The sequence below is a fragment of the Panthera tigris genome, chromosome X, assembly GCF_018350195.1.
Source record: "Panthera tigris isolate Pti1 chromosome X, P.tigris_Pti1_mat1.1, whole genome shotgun sequence".
NCBI classification, from domain to species: domain Eukaryota; kingdom Metazoa; phylum Chordata; class Mammalia; order Carnivora; family Felidae; genus Panthera; species Panthera tigris.
Window position 1 is genome coordinate 17,346,503 of NC_056677.1, and position 23,501 is coordinate 17,370,003.

Below are 23,501 nucleotides of genomic sequence, written 5' to 3' on the forward strand. Positions count from 1 at the left end.
AAGGACGGAGACCCGAGCGGAGTCGGGGAGCAATAGCAGCAGTCGTCTCTGCGGGGACCAAGCAGAGAGTCTGCACTGAGCAGCGACCCCGGCGCGTTTCTCTCCCCGTCGCCGTTCCCACCGCGCTGTCGGCCGTTTGTTAAGAGACATTGAAGCCGCGAGACCCAACACACAAAAGCCGTCTTCTCGCCACCCGCCCAGCGAGGCAACGGCCAGCAAAGGACCCCACCTGAGGGCGGCTCGGGCTGCCGAGTTCGTTTTGTGTCTGATCTCCGCGCCCCGCGCGGTAGCGACCCCGTGCTCATGGCTCTGATCATGGAACCCGTGAGCAAATGGTCTCCGAGTCAAGTAGTGGACTGGATGAAAGGTAATGCCCGCTGTGCGGAGGGCGAGGCGATTCTAGGGCCGGTGGTCCCGGAGCGCCAGAGGGATGGGGCGCAGATCAGGGCCGAGCACGCCATCGGGGCTTCCACTGACTGATTTGTGGTGCGCCGAGGCGACGGCGGGGTCCTCCAGGGCAGGGGGGGGGGCTCGGGATCTCGATCTCCTATTGTCTTCAGTGGTGGCTCCCCAGCCACAGAGGGGCGCGGAGAGCGCCGGGGTTGCCGGCGCTACCCGATAGGAGGTTAGAAGGCGGGCCGCGGAATCCCGGTGCATCTCGCCCGCTTCCCGCTGCCCACGTCGCCCATAGGCTGGGAGGACGTGGCCACCCTTGTCTCTTCCCCTCAGGGAGGAGCCCCCAGGGACCAGCTCCTGTGTTCATTCCTTCCCGGGCCCCTTTGTTCCCGGGAAACCTAACGCCCCCTCAGCGGCTGCCCCTGCCAGGTGCCTTTTCCAGCGCCAACTCTTCCTACAACTTTTAAGCCCATATAATGGGGTCAGGACGCGGCTGCCTGGGTTTGGATCCCGGTAGCTTCCCCAGATTGAGCCGAGGATGCTGGGCGGATGCGCTACTTTGGGGGAGAGGAAAACGTGCTTTCCCCTGGGACAGCATCCGCGGTGGTGTCTGTTGGCTCCCTCCTGCGCAAACCCCTGCCCACCCCCGCAAACCCTAGCGTCCTTTGCAGCCGCCTCTTCTTCTGACCCGTTGAGGCTTTGGACCTCATGGCTTTTTTATTGGGGCCTCGACGCCAGGTGTAAAGTGATACGCATTCAAGTGCCCCCCCATTTCTTCCATCTTGAAGGCTCACCCCTTTTTTTCCCTGGCAATTTCTAATAACCGGTTGTAGACACTCGCCCTCCTAGTCGCAAACGTGGGCTTTTTCTTTAGTCCCTGGGCTTTCCTGCCTCACTATCTCCCTCTGTTGTCGGAGTTAAGGGGCTTGTAGAGGATTGCCCCCTCCCCATGAGCACTTCCTCCCCTCATCACCCAGATTCCTAAATTTTGGGGAATTCTGACGGGGATGGATGGGTTGAAATAAAAGACTCTTGACCACACTTGGGAGATGTTAGAGCTTTGCTCGTGGTTATTCCTAGGCGCAAACTCTAGTCAAGGACCAAGGGATTACTATTTGTAAAAATGCACGTTGCAAAGATGAGGGAGCCCCTTCTGAGGGCTTGCTTAGCCGACTGACTTTCTAAGCTCCGGGTACTTTAGAACGAAAGGTAGGGTCATTGGAAGTGATTAAGAACGACAGAGAGAAAGTCAATTTTTTTCCCCCTTTTACGAACCTTTTCAGCCTCTTGCTTATTCTTACGGATTTTCCTTTTTACATTTGTTTTCTTTTTATTCCCTTGCTTGCCCCTTTATTCCTCATTTAGTTTTTTCTTTTCTAATATGTGAAAGTGCTTCGTAACTGCAAAGCACAGTACACTTGAGAGTCTATTGAATTAAGTGGAATTAATTATCGACTGCCCCCCTGTGTGCGGTGCATTGTGCTAGGGTGCCATGGGTGCCGTGACTAAGACAAAGTCCTGCAGTGGCTCATCTTTTCTGTTTCTTCTTTTCATATTTGCTATTGAAATTCTGCTTTCCTAGATTTCCACCAACCCCCACCCCCTTTGGATTGTCAGAGACAAACATCTGCCTTCTCTGTTTTTCAGTCATGGGATAAACAGCCAGGCTAGGCGCAAGAAGCAAGAATGCTTAATTAAAACCTTTTTTTCAATTTGCCTAAAAGGTTACTTTAGTTGGAGTCTATACTGAAATACTCAACAAAAAGCTATCTTGGCTCCATGGGAGTCTGATTACCTTCAGAGACTACCTCTCACAAATTCCCATGATGCTTGTAGTGAGTGATGCATACTCCATCTTCTTTGCCTCCACTCTCCCAGTATAATCTTGCAGTTCTTCTTTATCTACAGTTTAGGTCCACTGAAACAAGTAGAACATGTGATATACATATTCTGACACGCGTTTAGTTTTCCAGAACACTACTCCTTTAAAGATCTCTCCAGCCCTTTAAAAATGTCTCCAGTCTAAAATGAGCATCTTTGAAGTTGGGCTAACATTGTTAGCTGTGATTTTAAATGATTGTCATATGTAAGTTGAATAACTTGTTTTCATACCTGTTGGTGATGCATTTTAGAGCTATTTGAAAAGATCAAGCAAGTAGCCAAGATATAATTTGTGTATTTTTGAACACATTAGACTGGAAGAAAAAACCAGTGTCATTATCTGTATATTTCAAGTCCCAAACTGCTTACTGCTGAAATTTCTATAATATTCATATAAATTTGATGTAAGATATTATCATAAAATAAGATTTTGAAGAATAGTTGGATGAAATGAACATTTCCTCAAGTTGTAATTACACTGTTACCTTAATTTTTTCTCCCTACCCTTTTCCTCAAATAAGCTTTATAAAACACATTAAAAATATTTTCCCCCTTTTCTCAGGTGCAGTAATGTTTAAAACTCAACTAATTTAGGCTGTAGCTTTGGAATGACTAAACTTCATTTGGTGTTGTATAAGATATTGTGTTACAAAAACAGTAACAAAGAATGAATAGGACTTTTAAACAACTGCAACATTGTAGGAGTTCTTCAAAGCATGTTCCTAATGTGACAGTTTCATCATCCTTAACATTTAAAATATATGGCATATGCTCTCAGCTAGTCACAATCATAAATAGTTTTTTTTTTTTTTTTAGTAAGGTACATGGTTTATGCTCTTTCTAGGGTATTTTTCTCTTTACTAAACAGAAAAGGAGCCATTGAGCATATAAAAATAGCATGGCCATATATTCATGCTTCTAGACAATTTATACAAATGGTATAGAAACTCAGCAGAGAGGGAAATGAAGGGGAAAAATGGGCTAATGAGATTATTAAGCTTTGGTAGCATATTTTCAAGATTATTCATGAAGGACAATTTCTACATTGCAATTCATTTTGATATTTTTTATTAAAATATATTTGAGGGAGACAAATATTAAATTTATATATTATGATTAAAGATATAAGGAAACACTTGCATTATTTTTTGCTCACCCCCAACTCCACTATTTGTAAAATCCAATACTCACTGAATTTTCTCCTGATAATAAAAATTTGATGTGGCACACTGTCAATGTTAGTTACTGTAAATATATGAACTCCTCATAAGTCAGTAAAATAAGCAGTTATATTCCAGAAATCTTGATAGTACTTCAGGGAATTTGGAAATAAATAGCCTCAAAATTAATTTTGAAAATTAATTTTAGGGGTGCCTAGGTGGCTCAGGCGGTTAAGCATCCGACTTCAGCTTGGGTCATGATCTCACAGTCCGTGAGTTTGAGCCCTGCGTCAGGCTCTGTGCTGACAGCTCAGAGCCTGGAGCCGGCTTTGGATTCTGTGTCTCTCTCTCTGCCCCTCCCCTACTCATGCTCTATCTCTCTCTGTCTCTCAAAAATGAATAAATGTTAAAAAAAAATTTTAATTCATTTTATAAAAGTATTTTTTGAGAAAATCAAATGTTCATCATTTAGCATTTGAAACAGCCCTTTTTTGTCAATAGGAAATTGCATTCGATCCTCTTATAGTTTTGACAAAATTGTAAAATGTAAGCTTTTTTAGAGTAAAGGCAAAACGTTTATTGGAAGAAGGTATAGGTTAAAAAGTAGGCCAATAATGGTTTCTAATTTTTGCTCAGTGTTTTACTCTAAAATACATCATATCTCAGTTCTTATCTGTTCACTTGCAGGACCTGTAGAAATACTTCATAATCTGTAGTTGTTTGATTTACTTTTTTGCCAACTGAAATATAGCAAAAATGTCTGAACACTTCAGGCCCCTATTATTAATTTCATTATTAATTTTCCTTGTCTATGTCACACCCAATAATTCAATTTTCTTCTTCTCACACTTTTTCCAACTTTGAAACTCCTTCAGAATATCCATATGACTAAGATATTTTCTGTGACCAGCTCCCTTCATGGCATTTTTTTTCCAGTGCTCTTTAATCCCTTTTCTGATCAAACAAAATGCATTATTGTTTTTAGAGTCAATCAACAGGCCCTGCTTTGCTGGTCTCCTCTTATGGTCTCTGTGACTTAACTTTTTCTACTCTTGTAATATGATTCCTAAAATTTTAAATTTTAAGATAGCTTTTTGCAAACCATCCCACAGTTAACTGCTCTGCTCTTTCCTGTTTACTATAAACCATTTTCTTTAAAAACCATTCCCTAACTTCTACTTTCTGTCCTGATGACTCAGCCATCTTGAGGACAGAAAATGAAACACATTATTTTAGGTATAACAAACAAAGATAAAACCAACACTTTGCATACAACCCTACAAAAGAGGAAAATGCAGTGATGAAGTAAGGCCTATTTATTATTATTAAAGTTAAATGCTACAAGGAGAATGTATCTGATAAAGAAATTTTGACAGGCACAATGCTCTCGAGTAGTTCCCCCACCATAGGACCTAGAGCTGAGGTTGAAATTTATTTTAATTAGATAAAGAAAAATGTCAAATTTTTGAGTTAAACTGTATTGAGAGAGAGGAAAAAAATTTCTGGCAGGAACTTGAGAAGTTCATACTGTGCATACAGTGCATATGTAAGAAGAAAATATGTTAAATGATCAAACTGGTCGTATCACTTTTGAAAAATTAGGTTTTTTTTTTTTTCTCAATTGCAGGATGACTACATAGTCAACAACAATCACCTGCTTTGGATTTGACATTTTTTGAAACTGAATACTTGTCATTTCACACAAAGAAGAAACTTACCTTTTCTGTACATAGAGTTTAGTTCACAGGGAACATCATTTTATTTATACTATCTTTAACATTTGTTCTTTAAGGTAACATTCATGATTTAGTGCAGATTAGGAAAAAAAAGAGTATATTTATGTAGGTATATTCTGCTGCTTAGAGATTATTTACTCAGTATGTCTGCATGGAAGGGGCTTTAATGGATTGTTTTAAATAAATTATTCTCTGCTTTGGTGAAATTAGTCTCTTGTAAGGGAAGGCAGTGACATTGACAAGCCTAAGCCAAGACAGAGACCGGTGCCAACTAGAACATTTGCTAAATTTAAAAAACATTTGCATTATGTATACAAGCACCAATGGAAAGACAAGATGATGCTTTTAGTAAGTCGGAGGAATCCATGGGGAAGGTGGGGTTTTAACAACCTTTTACACAATTTATTTAACTAATTTATATTCTTAGATGGATTTAGTCCATATGCAGAGGCACAGCAGGAGACTCTAGAGTTGAAATGAGGTTATTAACCAGAAGGGTTATGTCTAAGTTTGTCTGCTTGAAGGAGAGAGGTGGGCAGTAGAGGGAAAGTGAGGGTGGAGCCATGAGTAGGTGGCACAAAAGTACAAGAACAAATCTGCATTTTACAAAGACAATAAAACTCTCATCATGTCCTGAGTTTAAATAAATACCACATTATAAAACTTTGGCTGCCAAAAATAAGCCCACAAAGAGTGTGTATTGAATTAGTACAGCTGTTTCAAATCTGTTTCTTAGGAATAATTTGGAAATAATGTTTAAGTGAGTTATTTTGAAAATTAATTACATCATTAACATGTTGGATATTTAGAATTTTACTCATCCAAATTCTGATATGAAAAATGAATATAGACTTAAATATTGCTGTTGTTCTTAAAGCAATGATAAATTTTCATTTTCATGTATAACAGAGTGATCTCAGATTAGGACTTAAATTTGTTCTTAATAACTTTTAGATTTCTATGTGACTTCACTACAGCACCTCAAAACATAAGGTTTATTGTGAAAGATGAAGGATTAGCTTTTATGAAGAGTGCTAGAAGAATAGATCATCTGTAGTAATTTAAGAAAGGGAAGTGAGAGTAAGTAATTTGAAAAAAAATACAGTCTAAAGATTTTTATTTTTTTTATTTTTGTAAATGTTACCCCCTTTTAAAATATTTTATTTACTTTTGAGAGAGAGAGGGAGGGAGAGAGAGACACACAAGTCGGCGAAGGGCCCAGAGAGAGAGAGAGAGAGAGGGATGGAGAGAGAGGGAGGGAGACAGAGGATCTAAGGCAAGCTCTGTGCTGACAGCAAAGAGCCCAACGTGGGGTTCAAATTCACGAACTGTGAGATCATGATGTGAGCTGAAGTCGGACGCTCAACAGACTGAGCCACCCAGGCACCCCAAAAGCTTTTTATTTTTTAAGACTTTGCCATAGTTTAGTGTCCGCTAAAGAAAAGCAAATAGTCTTCACTACAGGATCTTTGTGTTGAAGAACACTCATTGAGTGAATTCAGTTTTCATGCATATCATAGCTTTCTGTTCCCCAAAATGGAACATTTCTGTTGTTGTGGGAACTAAATGATCAAAAGAAGACAAAGAGTTGATTTTTGCTAAGTATTTTAAAACATTGTTTTTGTATTAAAACAAACATAGATATTATATTCATGGTGTAGGGGGTGCCTGGGTAGCTCAATTGGTTGAGCATCTGACTTCTGCTCAGGTCATGATCTAACGGTTGATGAGGTCGAGCCCCGTGTTGGGCTCTGTGCTGACAGCTCAGAGCCTGGAGCCTGCTTCAGATTCTGTCTCCCTCTTTCTCTGCCTCTCCCCCACTTATGCTCTGTCTCTCTCTGTCTCAAAAATAAATAAACATTAAAAAATTTTTTAAAAATATATTCATGGTGTAGAAAGCAAAGTTGGCATGATTTTAAAGATGAGACCAGAGGCTTTACAGGAATTTAAGCTTGCAGCAAGCTGTTTCAAACCACATTTCCCAGACCTTCCAGGGTTATGAGTATACTTCATTCAGCAATTATGGATACATCAGTGGAAAAGTTTGAGAAGTGCTGGTTTGGGTTTAAGAAAGGTAAAATTAATGTCCTTACTCTTTTTCTTCTATTGCAAGGTACCAAACTCAGTCAAGGTCATGATAATTATAGCATCTTACTTTTTTGTTTGTTTATTTGTGTGTGTGTGTGTGTGTGTGTGTGTGTGTGTGTTTGTGTTTGATCCATAAACCTGTAGTCAGAATAAACTTCTTGGGAATGTTTTCATCTTATCCAATCCTCTCACTTCTCACCCCATCAGCTTAAAAATTTTAATGGCTTCTCGCTGTTTTTAGGATAAAGATCAGAGTCCTTAATATGGCATGTAAGACCATTGAAGGTTGGCTATTGCCTTTGAAGTAAGCCTTATTCCTGGTACTAGTTATACTGGCTTTCAATTTTGTCTGCCTACCACTGAGACTTTGCACTTAATACAGTTTCTCTTGCCTCTTTTCTTCATCCATTTAAATCCTACTCATCCATCAGATACATCTCAAGCCTCCCCTACTACACCACAGAAAAGCTTTCTCCATTGCCACAGTCACATCAAATCCTCAATTGTGTGCTCTCCTGGTACCATTTGTATCTTTGTCCCATATGCCAGTTTTATTTTTACATTAATTTCTATGGTTATTTGTTGAGGGCAGGGACATCATCTTATTTGCATAACAATTCATAAGAAAGTATCTGGTGAAAAGCAGGCACTCAGGAAATGTTTGTTGAGTGAAGAAATACATACGTATTCACAAATTACTGGTCTGTCAGCAAATCTGCTCTCCTAAATGACAATGCATGTAAAGTCCCTTATAATAAGTACTCTAATGAGTACTTCAGTGCCAAGTTGTATACTGTGTTCCAGAATAGAGTGGAAGGGTTGCTTTAATTCATAGTTGTATCACTCTAGCCAATTCATAGTTTAGATTCATTATGGCCTAAATCATAGTTTAGATTCATTTTGTTAAGAAATGTTAATAATTTCGATGAATCTACGACACTTCTGTTTTTAAGCTGTAAATATTATTTGCTGATGTCACTTAATTGGCCAACACAATAGGCAAACATTGCTTAAAAAATTAAAACATACCCCTTAAGAATTTAAATTTATTTTTTATGCAGATTTTCCAACTGTTTCTTCATTTTGGTGTTTTTAAAAGAACTCTATGCATTTCGGAATGCATGGTAGAGTGAAATTGATAAATGCTTTAAGTTTCTCTTATGAGAAGAAAAAATTCATGTAACAAATTAAAATGTATTTTTCTCTTGTGAGAAGAAAATGTCTTTTATTTGTTAATTTGGAGGATAAAAATGGAAAAATTGCTTTTAATTTAATAAGAACCATTATGTTTATTATATTTAATGTTGAATTTATATTATTTATTAATAGGAATAAAACTCAGATATTTAAAAATGCATCTTAAATCAGAATTTTTTATATAATTTTCCTTCCCTCCTGATTTTGGTAGATGAATTTTAACTTTTTAAAGTAAATACAAATTTTGGCTAATTTTTGAAGGTCACTTGTTAAGAACCTATGTAGAGTTATCGTGAAGCGTAACTTTTTGAATATATGTGCCTCATTTGGATTTTTTTGTTAATTACATCTTACTGGATAATCAAATAGAAAGTAATAGGAGATTCTTCTAATAAAGCAAGCCCTTACCTACAAATTTACAATGGTTACTGTATAAATCAGAGTAAATGAAAAAATTCTTAAACTTTTTTAAATGTTTATTTTTGAGAAACAGAAAGAGAGAAAAGGAGAGAGCATGAGTGGGGGAGGGACAGAGAGACAGGGAGACAGAGGATCCTAAGTGGGTTCTGTGATGACAGCAGAAAGCCCAATGTGGGACTGGAACTCACTAATCATGAGATCATGACCTGAGCCAAAGTTGGACGCTTAACCAACTGAGCCACCCAGCCACTCCAGAATAAGTGAAAATTTTAAGACTTTAACATAGCTTTTTGTATATCTGTTAACTCTTAAGAAACACCACCTTCAGACTTAACCTTTCTAGTTAGCAGTATAAAACAATGTTTTGCAATTGTGCCCTGATTTAAATTGCAAGTAATGTACAATACACTAAATACAAATAAATTGCAAATACAAATTACAATATGATAGAATTTTTTAAACTTTAAAGATGTATTTAATTTCTGATTGGTTTTAATTTACATTACAGTCATTAATTTTTTTATTTAAAAAAATTTTTTTAACCTTTATTATTTTTGAGAGACAGAGAAAGACAAAGTGTGAGTGGGGGAGGGGCCAAGAGAGAAGGAGACACAGAATCCGAAGCAGGTTCCAGGCTCTGAGATCATGACCTGAGACAAAGTCGGACACTCAGTCGACTGAGCCACTCAGGCACCCCCAGTAATTAATTTCTAATAAAAGTTTTCATTAATCTTACTCTTGCAATTTCAGGAAAGAAAGGGTAGTGGGTATTTGCATAAATTTATTGAATTTTAAAATTTACTGAGTACGATAACTGCTATTTTAGTTTTCTGTGTTCATCTACTGAATACTTTGTCACAACATAAAATTGTTTTAAAAACTATTAAATAAGCCAAATTCAAAATGGCATTAAGGTATTATAGTTTGCCAAGATGAAAAGATTGTTATATCCACTACTTTTTATCCAGCGGAAACAAAAATACTTCTTTGAAAAGATATATGTGCCCCAATGTTTTTTGCAGCATTATTTACAATAGCTAAGGTATGGAAACAACCTAAGTGTCCATCAGTAGGTGAATGGATAAAGAAGAAGTGATACACACACACACACATACACAAACACACAGATGAATATTACTCAGCCTTAAAAAAGAATGAGATCTTGTCATTTATGATAACATGAATGGACCCAGAGGGTATTATGCTAAGTGGAATAAATCAGAGAAAGACAAATATTATATGAATTCACTTATATATGGAATCTAGAAAACAAAAGAACTGACAAAAAACACAAACAGACTCATAAATACAGAGAACAAACTGGTAATTGTTGGAGGGAAGAGTTGGGGGATGAGTAAAACAGGTGAAGGGGATTAAGAGGTACAAACTTTCAGTTATAAAATAAGTAAGTCATGGAGATGAAAAGTACAGCATAAAGAATAAAGTCAATAATACTGTAATAACATTGTATGGTGACACACAATGACTATACTTATAGTGGTGAACATTACATAATATACAGAATTGTTGTATAACTATGTTGTACACCTGAAATTAATATAACATGTCAATTATACTTCAATAATAAAAACTTTTAAAACACATAAAAGCATTACATAACTAATATCAAGTATAACACAATCTCTTTTATATTTACTTGACATTAATGTTCTTGGAAATTAGTTTCATTAGGTGGGTTACAAAGTCTTCTGATAAGGTGATAGATAAGAAGAAACCACATTGTTAGTTGTTTTTAAAGTGTTGCCCAATACCCTTTTTTTGTTTGTTTGGATTTTTTATTTTATGTCAGCTACATCTGCTATTTTTAAAATGGGCTTGCAACATGTTTTCTCAAATAATATCTACAACAAATCAGTTGAAGACTGGCTTTGATCCTGGATTTTACTTTTTTCAACTTGTTTACCAAAAATTATGAAAATCTATTTTCTAGCAAGTCATTAGATTTATAATGTGATTTATTTTTTAAGTTAAAGAGAGAATCTTTTAGTGTTTATTTATTTTATTTTTGAGAGAGAGAGAGAGAGAGAGAGAGAGAGAGAGAGAATCTGAAGCAGGCTCCAGCTGACAGCTCAGAGCCCGACACAGAACTCGAAACCATGAACTGTGAGATCATGATCTGTGCCAAAGCTGAATGCTTAACTGACAGAACCACCCAGGTGCTCTTATAATGTGATTTATTAATAAAAACCTTTAAAATACTGATCTTAAATAATTACACTGAATGATTAATTTCAACATTAGCTGAATTCTTATTATAATTTTAGTATATACTATATGTACTATAAATTTAGTATGTTATATATATATACATATATATATGAGTTTATTTCATGTACTTTTTTTTGCTTTCAACCATATACATTGTTTTCAAAATGTTTGATAGTCCTGGGATGTTGTGATTTTTTTTCCCTTGGCTGAACAGAAAATTCATATTTTAATTTCATGTAATTCATTTATATATTAACTCTCAAAGCAAACCACTGAGCTGTTAAAAACATATAAAAGAGAAAGTGTTATAGAGTTTTTGTTAATGGTGCTCAAAACAGACATGTAGTTCAGTTGCTGGTTTTCCTTCCCACTTGCCAGAACCTACGTGGATGCTGAGTTCAATGTGGTAAATATCCATTGTGCATGACAGGGCTTAGCTGCTCCTTCCCAGTTTCCCTCCATAGTAGCCTCCATGGTGAGTCTTGTGGCAGTCTCTGTTGACATCACTGTTGTATTAAATCAGTGGCAGAGGTTTTCTTATCTAAAAGACTGTTCTTTTCCTTCCAGCTGTCAGATCCAGGGTTTTCAGTTTGATGTTGAATTGTCACACACAGAGAAGCTTGATCTATTAAATATTTAGGAGTAGATAATTTTTCTTTCTACTTTGTCTCTAGACATAATGCTGTAAGTATATTTATGGTAAAAATATGTTAATTCAGATCTCATCTATTTGGGATTTGTGATAATTGTAGTAGGTTCTTATTGAAATTTAGTCTTAATATGTGAAGGAAGGGTTTGCTGATCAATCCAATAATGCAAACAAGATTAGAAAAAATTTGTTTGACGCTGGGGGATACAGTGTTTTCAAGTACTGTACTTTGCCAGGAGCCATTTCCATACTGGAAATCTGCTAACTAGAAGTGAGTTGTATTTTTAATTAGAATTTCTGCATATTTGGAGTCATGATTTTTAATTTTTTCAGAATATTTTTGTAAACATTCTGTGATACAGCTTGTTTCTTCCTCTCATTCTCCAAAGTTAGGAAGATTTCATGTCTATTTTTAGTAGTAGTCCTTAAAACAAAGAACCATTATTGACACCTTTTTACAGGTAAGGTACAGAGAAGTTAAGGAGCTCAACAGGGATTGTACAACCATTCAGTGATGGAATGAGGTTGGACATCAATTTTTTTCCCCTGTTGGATTGGATTTACACTTTAATAGCTCAAGGACACAATTCAGGTTTGTACATGATTATCTTCAGACTTGACTTTTATTTTTTTTAAGTTTTAAGTTTTTGTTTAAATTCCAGTTCATTGGGGTGCCTGGGTAGCTTAGTTGGGTAAGCATCTGACTCTTGATTTCAGTTCAGGTCATGATCTTGTGCTTCATGAGACTGAGCCCCACATGGGGCTCTGCACTGACAACATGAAGCCTCCTTGGGTTCTCTCTCTCTCTCTCTCTCTGTCCCTCCCCTGCTCTCATGCTCTCTAAAATAAATAAATAAATAAATAAATAAATACATGCATATATACATACATAAATACATAAATAATAAATAAATAAAATTCCAGTTAAAATGCAGTATAATATTAGTTTCAGGTGTACAATATAGTGATTGAACACTTCCATACCAGACTTGATTTCTAAAAAATTTCCTAAATTTTCCACCCTGTAAAAATTGGTACCATATAGTATACAGTAAAGAGCACTTTGGAATCAGATGCCTGGGTTAGATATATCCAGACTCTATTACTTCCTGGCTGTGTGATTTTTGAGGGAGAATTTAATTGCCAGATTCTCTCATTTTTGTAAAATAGGGGTGATAATATTACCTACCTTGTAAGGTTTGTGGTATACTTAAAATAATGCCTGGTACATAGTAAGTTCATGATAAATGTCAGCTTTTTTTTTTTTTTTTTGCATTCTGTTGGTAGTCTTCAGAGGCACAACTAATAATAGATAGTATTTATTCAGTACTTACTACATACCATTTACTGTGCTAGATGCTTTCTCTGCATTATTTTATCCCTATTCTAGCCCTGAAAGGTTGGAATTATCCCCGTTTTACAAATGAAGACACTTTAGCTTAGAAACATTGAATGACTTGTTCTATATACTCAATTACTTAGTGTGCACGTGTTCAATAAATATTTTAAAGAATGAATAAATAATAAGTGGAAGAAACAGAATTTGAATTTGAATAGGTTTCTAACTGGTTCCAAAACATATGTTTCCACCTTGGCTTTCTACCAGAGATAGATGTGAAATGAGAGGACTCCTGGGAATACTTTCAAAGATGTGCATGTCCTCTCCATCAGACCTACCTTCTATTGTGTGTGGTAAGATAGACTATGGTTCTTGGGTCCTTTTGGCCTCTAGAGGTAGGTGGGTGTGTGTTGAGGTATTTCTGCTTCAAGTAGGACTTTAGCCAGTGACAAAGATAACACATATAATTGTAGTCTTGGTGACATTTTCCTGATTTGACATAAACCTCAGGAGTTTGATTCTCACCTCTGCTTAGTCTAGACCTAGGCAAAAGATCTACTTAAGACCACTGCTACTACCCACCCAGTGCTAGATGCTTTGTTCTATATTGCACTGTTAGGTTATAATATGTAAAGTAATTAAAATTTAAATAAAAAATTAAAGTATTGTTAATAAAAATACATGGTGCCTTATAATAGACGTTCATAACAGCTTTACATTATACCAGAAGTAATGGCTTCTGTTATATTCTTTTGTTCAGCTTTACTTAGCAGTGGTTAGCAATTGCTATCTGCATTTCATTAGTGTGTCTTTGAACAGAAGACTTTAATCACTGCATTCCTATAGCTTTGAAACCCTTACCTGCCTATCAGATAGTAGGTTTTCCCCCCAAATTGTTTTGTTTTGTTTGGAAACTCTTTATCATCAACGAAATTGTGATATGATATGCTAGCATAGTTAATCGCAAATTAATCGTAATTGGTCAAAAGCTACTGTGAAATCAATGTAAAATATGGAGTGGTCAAGTTGAGGTAGAGATGTTTGATCAGTTGAGTACTTATAAAATGGTGGTGAAAGGTAAAATTCCATATACATTATATTTTAAAATGATACAAAGGGAAACAAAACAGATCAACATATGGGAAGGAAAAACCAAAGAGGGAAGCAAACCATGAGACTCTTAACCATAGAGAACAAATTGAGGGTTGATGGAGGGGAGATGGGTGGGGGATGGGCTAAACAGGTGATGGGCATTAAGGAGAGCACTTAATAACTGGGTGTTATATGTAAGTGATGAATCACTAAATTCTATTCCTGAAACCAATATTGCACTATATGTTAAGTAGAATTGAAATAAAATTTTGGAAAAATAAAATAAAATGATACACATCGCATGTGTGCGATGTGTGTGTGTGTGTATATATATATACACATACACCTATATATACACACATATACATATATATACACATATATATACATATGTATATATATATATATTCATTCTAGCATGTATTTAGGAACATAAAGTTGGATTTGTTCAGAGCAAAAACACAAAGATAATATTTCTTATTTTTCTTTGTTTTTCTTTAATGGAATTGAGGTGAGTTTGCTTTAGACTGGAAGTATTAAAATAAGGGGAAACAACTTAAATTGTTCTTTGCTTGTGGAGAGAATAATTTAAAGTTTCTCACTATGAAAGTTACGACAGTACCCAGGACAATAAGCAAAAAAAAAGAAAAAAAAAAAAAACTCTGGTAATTACCAGCTGTTTTGAAGTTGCCTTAGTATTATTGTCCATTGGGTATGTAAAGCACCTTTTCTCTTCTAAAGTGCTCATTATCTTTTAAAATACATATGAATTAAGATTAATTTTCTTTGGGGATGTTTGAGAATTTCATTACTTTCCTTGAAATAATTATTGACATTCCATGTTAATAAGCATTCTGGCAGAGATAGACTTTTAAATATGCTAACACCATGAATGTCCATCTGCACTAATTTTAAGATGTTTCTTATTTAATGTTCAAAGGAAATAGTTTCTAAGTTGGGGATTTTCTTTCACATGAGGCTGCTTTGCCACCTTATTCTTATATTTGTCACCAATACACAAAGAAGTTAAATATATAAGAATAATAGCTATGGATCTAATAACCTTTCTCTCCTAAGTGACACACCAGTAATTAGAAAACAAAAAATTAAAGCTGGTATATATTTCTAAAAAGTAAGGACTTAAAAATATATACATCACACCCATTCACCCCTATAACACGATTATCACACCAAAATTTATTTCTTTATATCATTAAATATCTAGTGGTTCAAATTTCTAGTTTCAGCAATGTTATAAACATTTTTACAGTGTTTTTCTTAAATCAGGAAGAAAATAAAGCATACACATTGTAGTCTACCTTATTTTTTCCCTACATCAATTCTTTAGGACCCAATACCCTCTGTAGGTACCTTATGTAATGTCTCCTGAAGCAAAACTCATAAATAATATAGCCTAACTATTAGTATAATATTTAAAAATTACTGTAATGACCATATTGTGATAATAATTTGTAAAAATAAAATAGATTTCTATGTGTAGGTGCTCAATGTAACTATATTAGGAGAAATTAACTGATATATTTCCCTACTTATAATGAGCATTTCTGGATTTAAGAGAAGTAGTAAGTTCAGAAGTCATTCCATATAAATACAAGAATATGGAAGAGCAGATGACATGATAGACACTGGACTAAAAGTGATTATTAGGAGAAGTAGTACAAGCTAGGCTTGTTTGATATGTCATCCTATTAATTCCCATTGAGCATTTAAAAGTCATGTGGGAAGGAACCACAGCTTTTGGGAGGAATGCCAGACTCTGGGGTTGGGACAGAATATTTAAGGTGAGCCTGGAGCATCTTTCAGTGCCAGAAAATAAGGAAGTGCTCAAAAACACAATGAGAGCATGTCGAAGACTTGGGATCCATTCTGAAGGAGGTCTCACTGGTTAAAACTGTAACAATTTGAGCAAGAAAGTAGTATTGAATTATAAGTCCGTATATAAAACAAATATCCATGAATCCATACTGATGTAAATAAACATCTGAATAAATAAAGAAATGAGGGAAAAGAGAAAAATCTCCCATACAGAGAATTCCTTGGACATAAGAGTGTGCTATTTCTAAACTTGTTAACAAAACCTGATTCCCAATACTCCTTTTAATTGTAGTTTCTGAGTCTTGCAAACACTATCTAGGAATGTTAAACAAGGCATGAAAATTTTTGAGCAAATAAATGTTGTAGGTTATAATAATGGATTTTAAGCTGAATATATAAATGCGAGTGTAAATACGTGTACATATTTACTTAGGGCATATATTTGCCTGGGGCAGATATACTGAAATTGAATATAGCTAAATGACCTTTTCTCACTGCTTTTCTGGAAAGAAGTCAACATTTTTCTTTTTGTCATTAAATATTACACCTTGTTTTCATTGTATTATGGGATCGTGTAGTGTGTTAGTAGCTAGGCTTGGAAATGAGGGTGGTTGTAACTTAAGGCCTCCTTTGGTCACATATCTAAGAAATTATATTTCAAAATAGAACTACTTTAAAATTTATTTTTGCGAGAGAGAGAGAGAGAGAGCTGAGCAGGGTAGAGACAGGGAGAGGGAGAATCCCAAGCAGGCTCCGAGCTCTCAGTGCAGAGCCTGGTGTGGGGCTCCATCCCACGAACCGTGAGATCATGACCTAAGCTGAAATCAAGAGTTGGACACTTAACCGACTGAGCCACCCAGGAGCCCCCAAAACAGAACTACTTTAATACTTGCACTTTATTCCTGTATCTTTTTGATTAAGCTCTTCCATGTTTCTTAGCTTACTAGTGTGAACATTCTAAAAGGAGCAAGCTCTGGTAATAAGTAGATAAAACTGACCAGGAATTTAATGCATTAACCTGATAACTTTTCTTGCCACAATAATATCGAAATGTTATAATTATCACAGTTTCAACTTACTTGATTCTTTGTTATTAATCCACATCTGTAAAAGCGTGAAGTTCTGCTGATGTTGATGTGAATGTATTAGAATTGTCTTCCTGGATTGCTACTGAATGTCTTCTTCTTGTTCTGACTTTATGCTCTATGATTACGAGCCAAGATAAACCTTAATGTGTTCTCTGTGAAATGCTTCTGCTTTTTGTACAAAGTGGTGTTTCTTAAGCTCCATGCACAGGAATGAAGAGGAGTTTGCTTTGTTTGTCTGCTTTGTTTTAGTAAGGTAAGAATGCTTTGCGTGAAAAAAAAAAATCTTAAAAAAACCAGCCTGTGTAGTTTATACACTAAGTATCAAGGGTTTGAAGCTATCTTTTTTTTCCCAATATATGAAGTTTATTGTCAAATTGGTTTCCATACAACACCCAGTGCTCATTCCAACAGGTGCCCTCCTCAATACCCATCACCCACCCTCCCATCCCTCCCACCCCCCATCAACCCTCAGTTTGTTCTCAGTTTTTAAGAGTCTCTTATGCTTTGGCTCTCTTCCACTCTAACCTCTTTTTTTTCCTTCCCCTCCCCCATGGGTTTCTGTTAAGTTTCTCAGGATCCACATAAGAGTGAAACCATATGGTATCTGTCTTTCTCTGTATGACTTATTTCACTTAGCATAACACTCTCCAGTTCCATCCACGTTGCTACAAAGGGCCAGATTTCATTCTTTCTCATTGCCACGTAGTACTCCATTGTGTATATAAACCACAATTTCTTTATCCATTCATCAGTTGATGGACATTTAGGCTCTTTCCATAATTTGGCTATTGTTGAGAGTGCTGCTATAAACATTGGGGTACAAGTGAAGCTGTCTTTAAATATGTGACTGGAAAGGATGTTTTAACTTTCCAAGATTCTTCAATATATATTCCAGGATAGAATCTGTCTCAAGATAGGTGAGCAACATTTGCATTGAAATTATTTTCACAACCTTTCAATGATACTTTTCATAACAAAATGTATAGATTTAGGATGACTACCTATTTCAATAATACAGTCTTATAATAATTAAAACCAATGTTAGAAGCAACTTGTGTCATTTGCATGACTTATGAAATACAGATGGCTTAGAAGTAGACTTGGAAACTTTTTTCAGAGTGCAGATGGACATGAGTTCTTCAGTGAAGTTAATTAAAAATAATCATTGTATAGTAACCATTGTCTTGTAGGTTGCCATGAATTTAGTATTCTATTGTCCCAAATAAAAATGCCAAATGATGCTTTTCAGGGCTGCTGAAAACCTCTTTATCACCTTTATCTTTATCACCTGTACCCATATCAAAAGACTTAGTCTCCTACCTACAATCTTCTCTTCATCTATATTTCATACCCATGGGTAAAAAAAGATTAAAGAGACAAGTATCTAGCAGGAAGCACTTTATGTAAAAGACAATACAAATTGTCTGTAGTATTGAGTTGGAACTGAAAGTCTCTCCAGTTGTAGCCCAGCCTCAGTTCTGTCCTTTATTTGCCTTATGTGTTTTATTCATTTCTTCTCAAGCCCTCAATTTCCTTATTTAAAAATGGGGATAAGGAAAATGTGCTTCATAGGGTATTGTAAAGAACAGTCAGTATGCAGTCCACATAGAAATGGAGTTAGCATGTTGATACTGGCAAATAATAGTTTATTAATAACTGAACATGATTTTAAAATGACCTTTCTGTAAAGGTTATTTTAAGAATTAAATTTCAGTTTAGAAATAAATTACTGGATATAGCTCACATATGTTTGTTTTAAGACATGACATAACAGGGGCGCCTGGGTGGCTCAGTCGGTTAAGCATCTGACTTTAGCTCAGGTCATGATCTTGTGGTTCATGAGTTCAAGCCCCGTGTCGGACTCTGTGCTGATAGCTCAGAGCCTGGAGCCTGCTTCGGATTCTGTGTCCCCCTCTCTTTCTGCCCCTCCCCTGCTCACTCTCTGTCTCTGTGTCTCAAAAATAAATAACAAAAAGAAAAAAGAAAAAAGTATTAAAAAAAAAGATTTGGCATAACAAAGAAGATTATACTGATTAAAAAATGTATGTGGGGTATGGATTCAGGTAGCTAGTTCTCTAACAGCTTTATTGGAGCATTTCTAACCAGACGAGTTTTTTCTTGAGTCAAATGGTTACTTAGGTAATTCATCCTAATTATTGGAATGGTATATCTTCACTATTCCTGTGAGGGAAGGCAGTACGAAGGCCCCCTAAGGTGTTGCTATTGATTACTGCCATTCCTGCCTAAGTCTGAACCAGTGTAAGCCTCATCTCAGTAGTAGGCTCTGCATGTCATAGTTCCTCATACTTCTCAGCATTATTTAATCAGAAGGTTCCCGATCATTGAAATCTCATTTCACTGACTTTGTCAGAAGATTGGAATATAAGAGTTTTGTCATCACAGGCATATAAATGGTGATCAGTATTATTAAACACTGACTTGTGCAATGAAAATTACAGGCACTTCTGAGCACTAGAGCTCTATTTAAGTGATAAGAATACATTGACTTTTCATAGGAGAAACAGTCAATTGTAAGAAACAAATGAACCAATTCATTTGAGCTTGGATCACTGAAAACTAGAGAGAATCACTGGCAAAACAATGCCTTTTCTTATTCATGTGTCACAAGTAGTATTTGGATTGAGGACAATTGAAAAGCATTAAGAGAACAAATTAGTTCCCATGTTGTATAGAATGGTTGTTGGAAAATGTACTTTCCTGAAGCTAGTATGCTGGCTTTTTTTTTTTTTTTCATTACCAGTAGTTTTTTTTTTTTCTCTTTAGCATTTACATTTTGGCCTGCATTTGTGTTTTTCTTGGAAAAATGCTCTATATATCCAACATTGGTGCACTTTGTGTAAATGATGTCAACTCACACATAAAATTTAGTTTAAAGGAATACCAAAAACTATTACTGTTGCAAATTAGCAAGCAGGCCATTGAGCAGATACCTTCTAAGACTTGGATAAGTCTTTCTTTGCCTGCCTTTGGTAATATTTTTTAAAAATATTTCAGTTGGCTCTAAAGTCCTACATAAAAATAAAAATATGAATTATAAACGCACTCACAAGAGCAAGGAAAACAGAGTAGTAAATGTAAGTTGTAGAGAATCTGTGAAAAACCAGTACATTTTGTTCTTGATGTTCATTTTTAAATCATACTTGTAGGACACCTGAGTGGTTCAGCTGGTTGAGAATCCAACATTGGCTCAAGTCGTGATCTCATGGCTCGTTAGTTCAAGCCCCACGTTGGGCTCTGCACTGACAGTGAGGCTCCTGCTTGGGATTCTCTCTCTCTCCCTCTTTTTCTGCCCCTCCCCTGCTCATGCTGTCTGTCTCAAAATAAATAAATAAACTTTGAAAAAAATCATACTTGCTAAAATCATGGTTTGTGTAATATAGCAGTGCTTACAGTTAATTGGCATTGAATTTATAGGATAAAATAAAAGTATACCTTTTAAAAATTCAGAAGGTCCAAGTATCTCTAGGGGTAATTAAAATGGATATAAAAAAATAAGGCTCATCATTCATTGCTTCTAAAACAAATATGAGAATGCATTAAAAATTTAAAACCACAGAAATGCAAGAGTTTTAAAGGAGAACATATCACCCAACTTTCTTTTATAGTAAAGAAAACCAGATATTCAAATTATTTTCTGTAGGTAACTGATAGAAGTGGAGCTGTCTCATGATACCATTTTTAAGGCACTCATTTAGTTAAAAACTTACATGGTTTTTTAAAAGTGAGTTATATATAGCTCAGGGCCAACTAAAAACAATCCAAATGATCTTCAAAATTTGAATGAAACAAAAAATGTGGCATATTGTTGACCCGTCATTCAGAAACATATCAACATCAAAAGGATGGAAGAAGCAATAACAACAAAATCATAGTGAAAGATACTTCTCAAAAGCTTTAAAGTCGAATACTGTTACACTGTTATTCTGATTAATATATATATATATATATATATATATATATATATATATATATACGTATATATATGTTTGAAAGATCAGGCCATTGAATTATTTTAATATTTGTTCATAGAGCTTGCTTACTATGATATCCTCCTTTGGACTGTTTTAAATATTGCTTTCTTCCTCTATATAATAGATACTGCATCATTGATGCTGTTCTTTTTTTTTTTATTGATGCTGTTCTTATCTCCTTCCAGCATCCCTATGTTTCAGAGTTAAAATCTTAACAGTTAGAATCTCTGATTTCAATGAATATTTATTTATTTAAAATCTAGAGTAGGGGCACCTAGGTGGCTTAGGCAGTTAAGCGTTTGACTTCAGCTTAGGTCATGATCTCAAGGTTCATGAGTTCAAGCCCCACATCCTGCTGTGTGCTGACAGCTCAGAGCCTGGAGCCTGCTTTGAATTCTGTGTCTCCATCTCTCTCTGCCCCTCCCCCATGCACACTTTGTCTCTCAAAAATGAATAAACGTTAAAAAAATTTTAATATTAAAAAAAATAAAATAAAATGTAGAGTATAGCAGTGTGATATAAGCATTTATCAGTGATTTGATATGGTATGTAAATTACATGACCATAGTGAGATTTCTGGTAATTATTTGTTAATAAATATATGGATGTCAAATAGGGAGAGGTGACTAAATAAAAATATTTAACAAAATGGAAGCAAACATATTAATGGATATTTTAAAAACAGTTTAATGGATTTTTCCAAGTTTAATATGTGTGTGGGTTTTATGTGTGCTGTCAAGTATTCAATAAGTAGATAAAAATGGAAAGTACTTTTCCTTTACTGAAATATCATTGTATGTTTTCTATTGTAAATTTCTTTTTTTTATGTAAATTTCTTTATAATGGCATTTACTGTCCTTCAGGAATTACTTTCTTTTACATGTTATTTTTTAGGTATTTGTTGAGATTTGTCTCCTTTAAGAAAGGCAAAATTATATTACTTAATTACTTGAGAATGAAATGTAGCATTATGTACTTTTTCTGATAGCTGGTGTCAAAGATGGAGTAATAATACTCTTCTTGCCACTATAAGAAGTGTGGTCAACTCAGGACAAGCACTGAGTCATACTTCTGGGGTCAGTAGGAAAAGTTTGCTTCATTGGCAGCCACCTGGGCTCTTCATGTTCCATGATAAATGGCAAACTGGCACATGGTGTAACTGAAAAGTTTCTCAAATGTCTGCTTCCCCCCAAAAAAAATAATGTTAAGGAGTATAGAAACAGAAGCCTATAACTTACTTTGAACCAGTAGAGTTTAATTCTTAATTTAGGTATGTTAGTTGCAAAAATTTGTAATTGTGTTTTAACTTAGCTAAATTTATATTATAGCTTGATATGGTGAAACTTAAAGCACCTTGTACAGTAAAAAGCTAAAGAATTGAGTCTTGTTTTTATAGTTCTTAATGTGTTAACCAGTCTTATTTTTTTAATTTTTCATTTTCTGGGGGTTTTTTTACTAGTCTTAATAACCTAGACAACACTGCACTGTGACACTTAACATTTTTTATATTTTATATCTAGACTGTTAATATAGCCTAGATAATTGCTGGACTTCTGAAGTATTTATACAAGTATGAAGAATAGTAATACAATATTAGAAAACATAGTTGATTGCCCTGATAAATATCAATAAAATTTTGAATCACAGAAAGTGTCCACCTCCACCTACTCAAACAACCTTAAAGCACAAAAGCTTTTTTGGAGTATATGATTGTCAATATCAGTATGATGAAAATAAGCACCCTATAAGACCAAAACCTTTAAAGGAATGGCTTCTTTTTGAAGGTATATCCTCAAGTTTTACATTGTATTTTTGTTTGTGAAAGTTAATTATATATGCTTCAAATGAAAGGAAATTTGTTTTAGAGACATTTTCCCGTCTATCTTTATAGTCGTACTTGAAACTTGTACTTTGCTAATTGTAACAGGGTTCTTTCTGTATGTTTGGGTAATATTTATGTTTATATGTGGATTGTTTAGTATTTCATAGTAAAATATAATGTGTTGCTATATAATTAGGTAGTGTTAAAAAATGTTTTTGATGTTTATTTTCGAGAGACAGAGACAGAGACAGAGCACCAGCGGGGGAGGAGCAGAGAGAGAGAGAGAAACAAAATCCAAAGCAGGCTCCAGGCTCCAGGCTCCGAACTGTCAGCGCAGAGCCCAAACCAGAGCTCAAACTCAGGAACCATGAGATCATGACCTGAGCCGAAGTTGGACACTCAACCACCTGAGCCACCCAGGCATCCCCATAGTTAGGTATTTTTAAAAGTTGCCCTCCACATTGGAGCCTACACAACCTTTTGACAGTTTGGTAGGGGCACTTAGCTGACTCAGTCAGTGGAGCATGCAACTCTTGATCTCAGGGTTTTGAGTTTGAGCCTCACTTTAGGTGTAGA

At 35.5% G+C, this 23,501-nt stretch overlaps 1 protein-coding gene across 4 annotated transcripts in view; it reads left to right on the forward strand.

Moving 5' to 3' along the window:
- The first annotated feature begins 204 nt into the window (after positions 1-204).
- The window catches only part of CNKSR2 (connector enhancer of kinase suppressor of Ras 2), a 297,547-nt gene continuing 274,250 nt past the window's right edge, over positions 205-23,501 (forward strand). For all 4 annotated transcript variants that reach the window (XM_015540102.2, XM_042974263.1, XM_042974264.1 and 1 more), the window contains exon 1: positions 205-367. In XM_015540102.2, the coding sequence (XP_015395588.2) occupies positions 304-367 (64 nt within the window). In that variant the 5' untranslated portion in view covers positions 205-303. The remainder of the gene's footprint in view (positions 368-23,501) is intronic.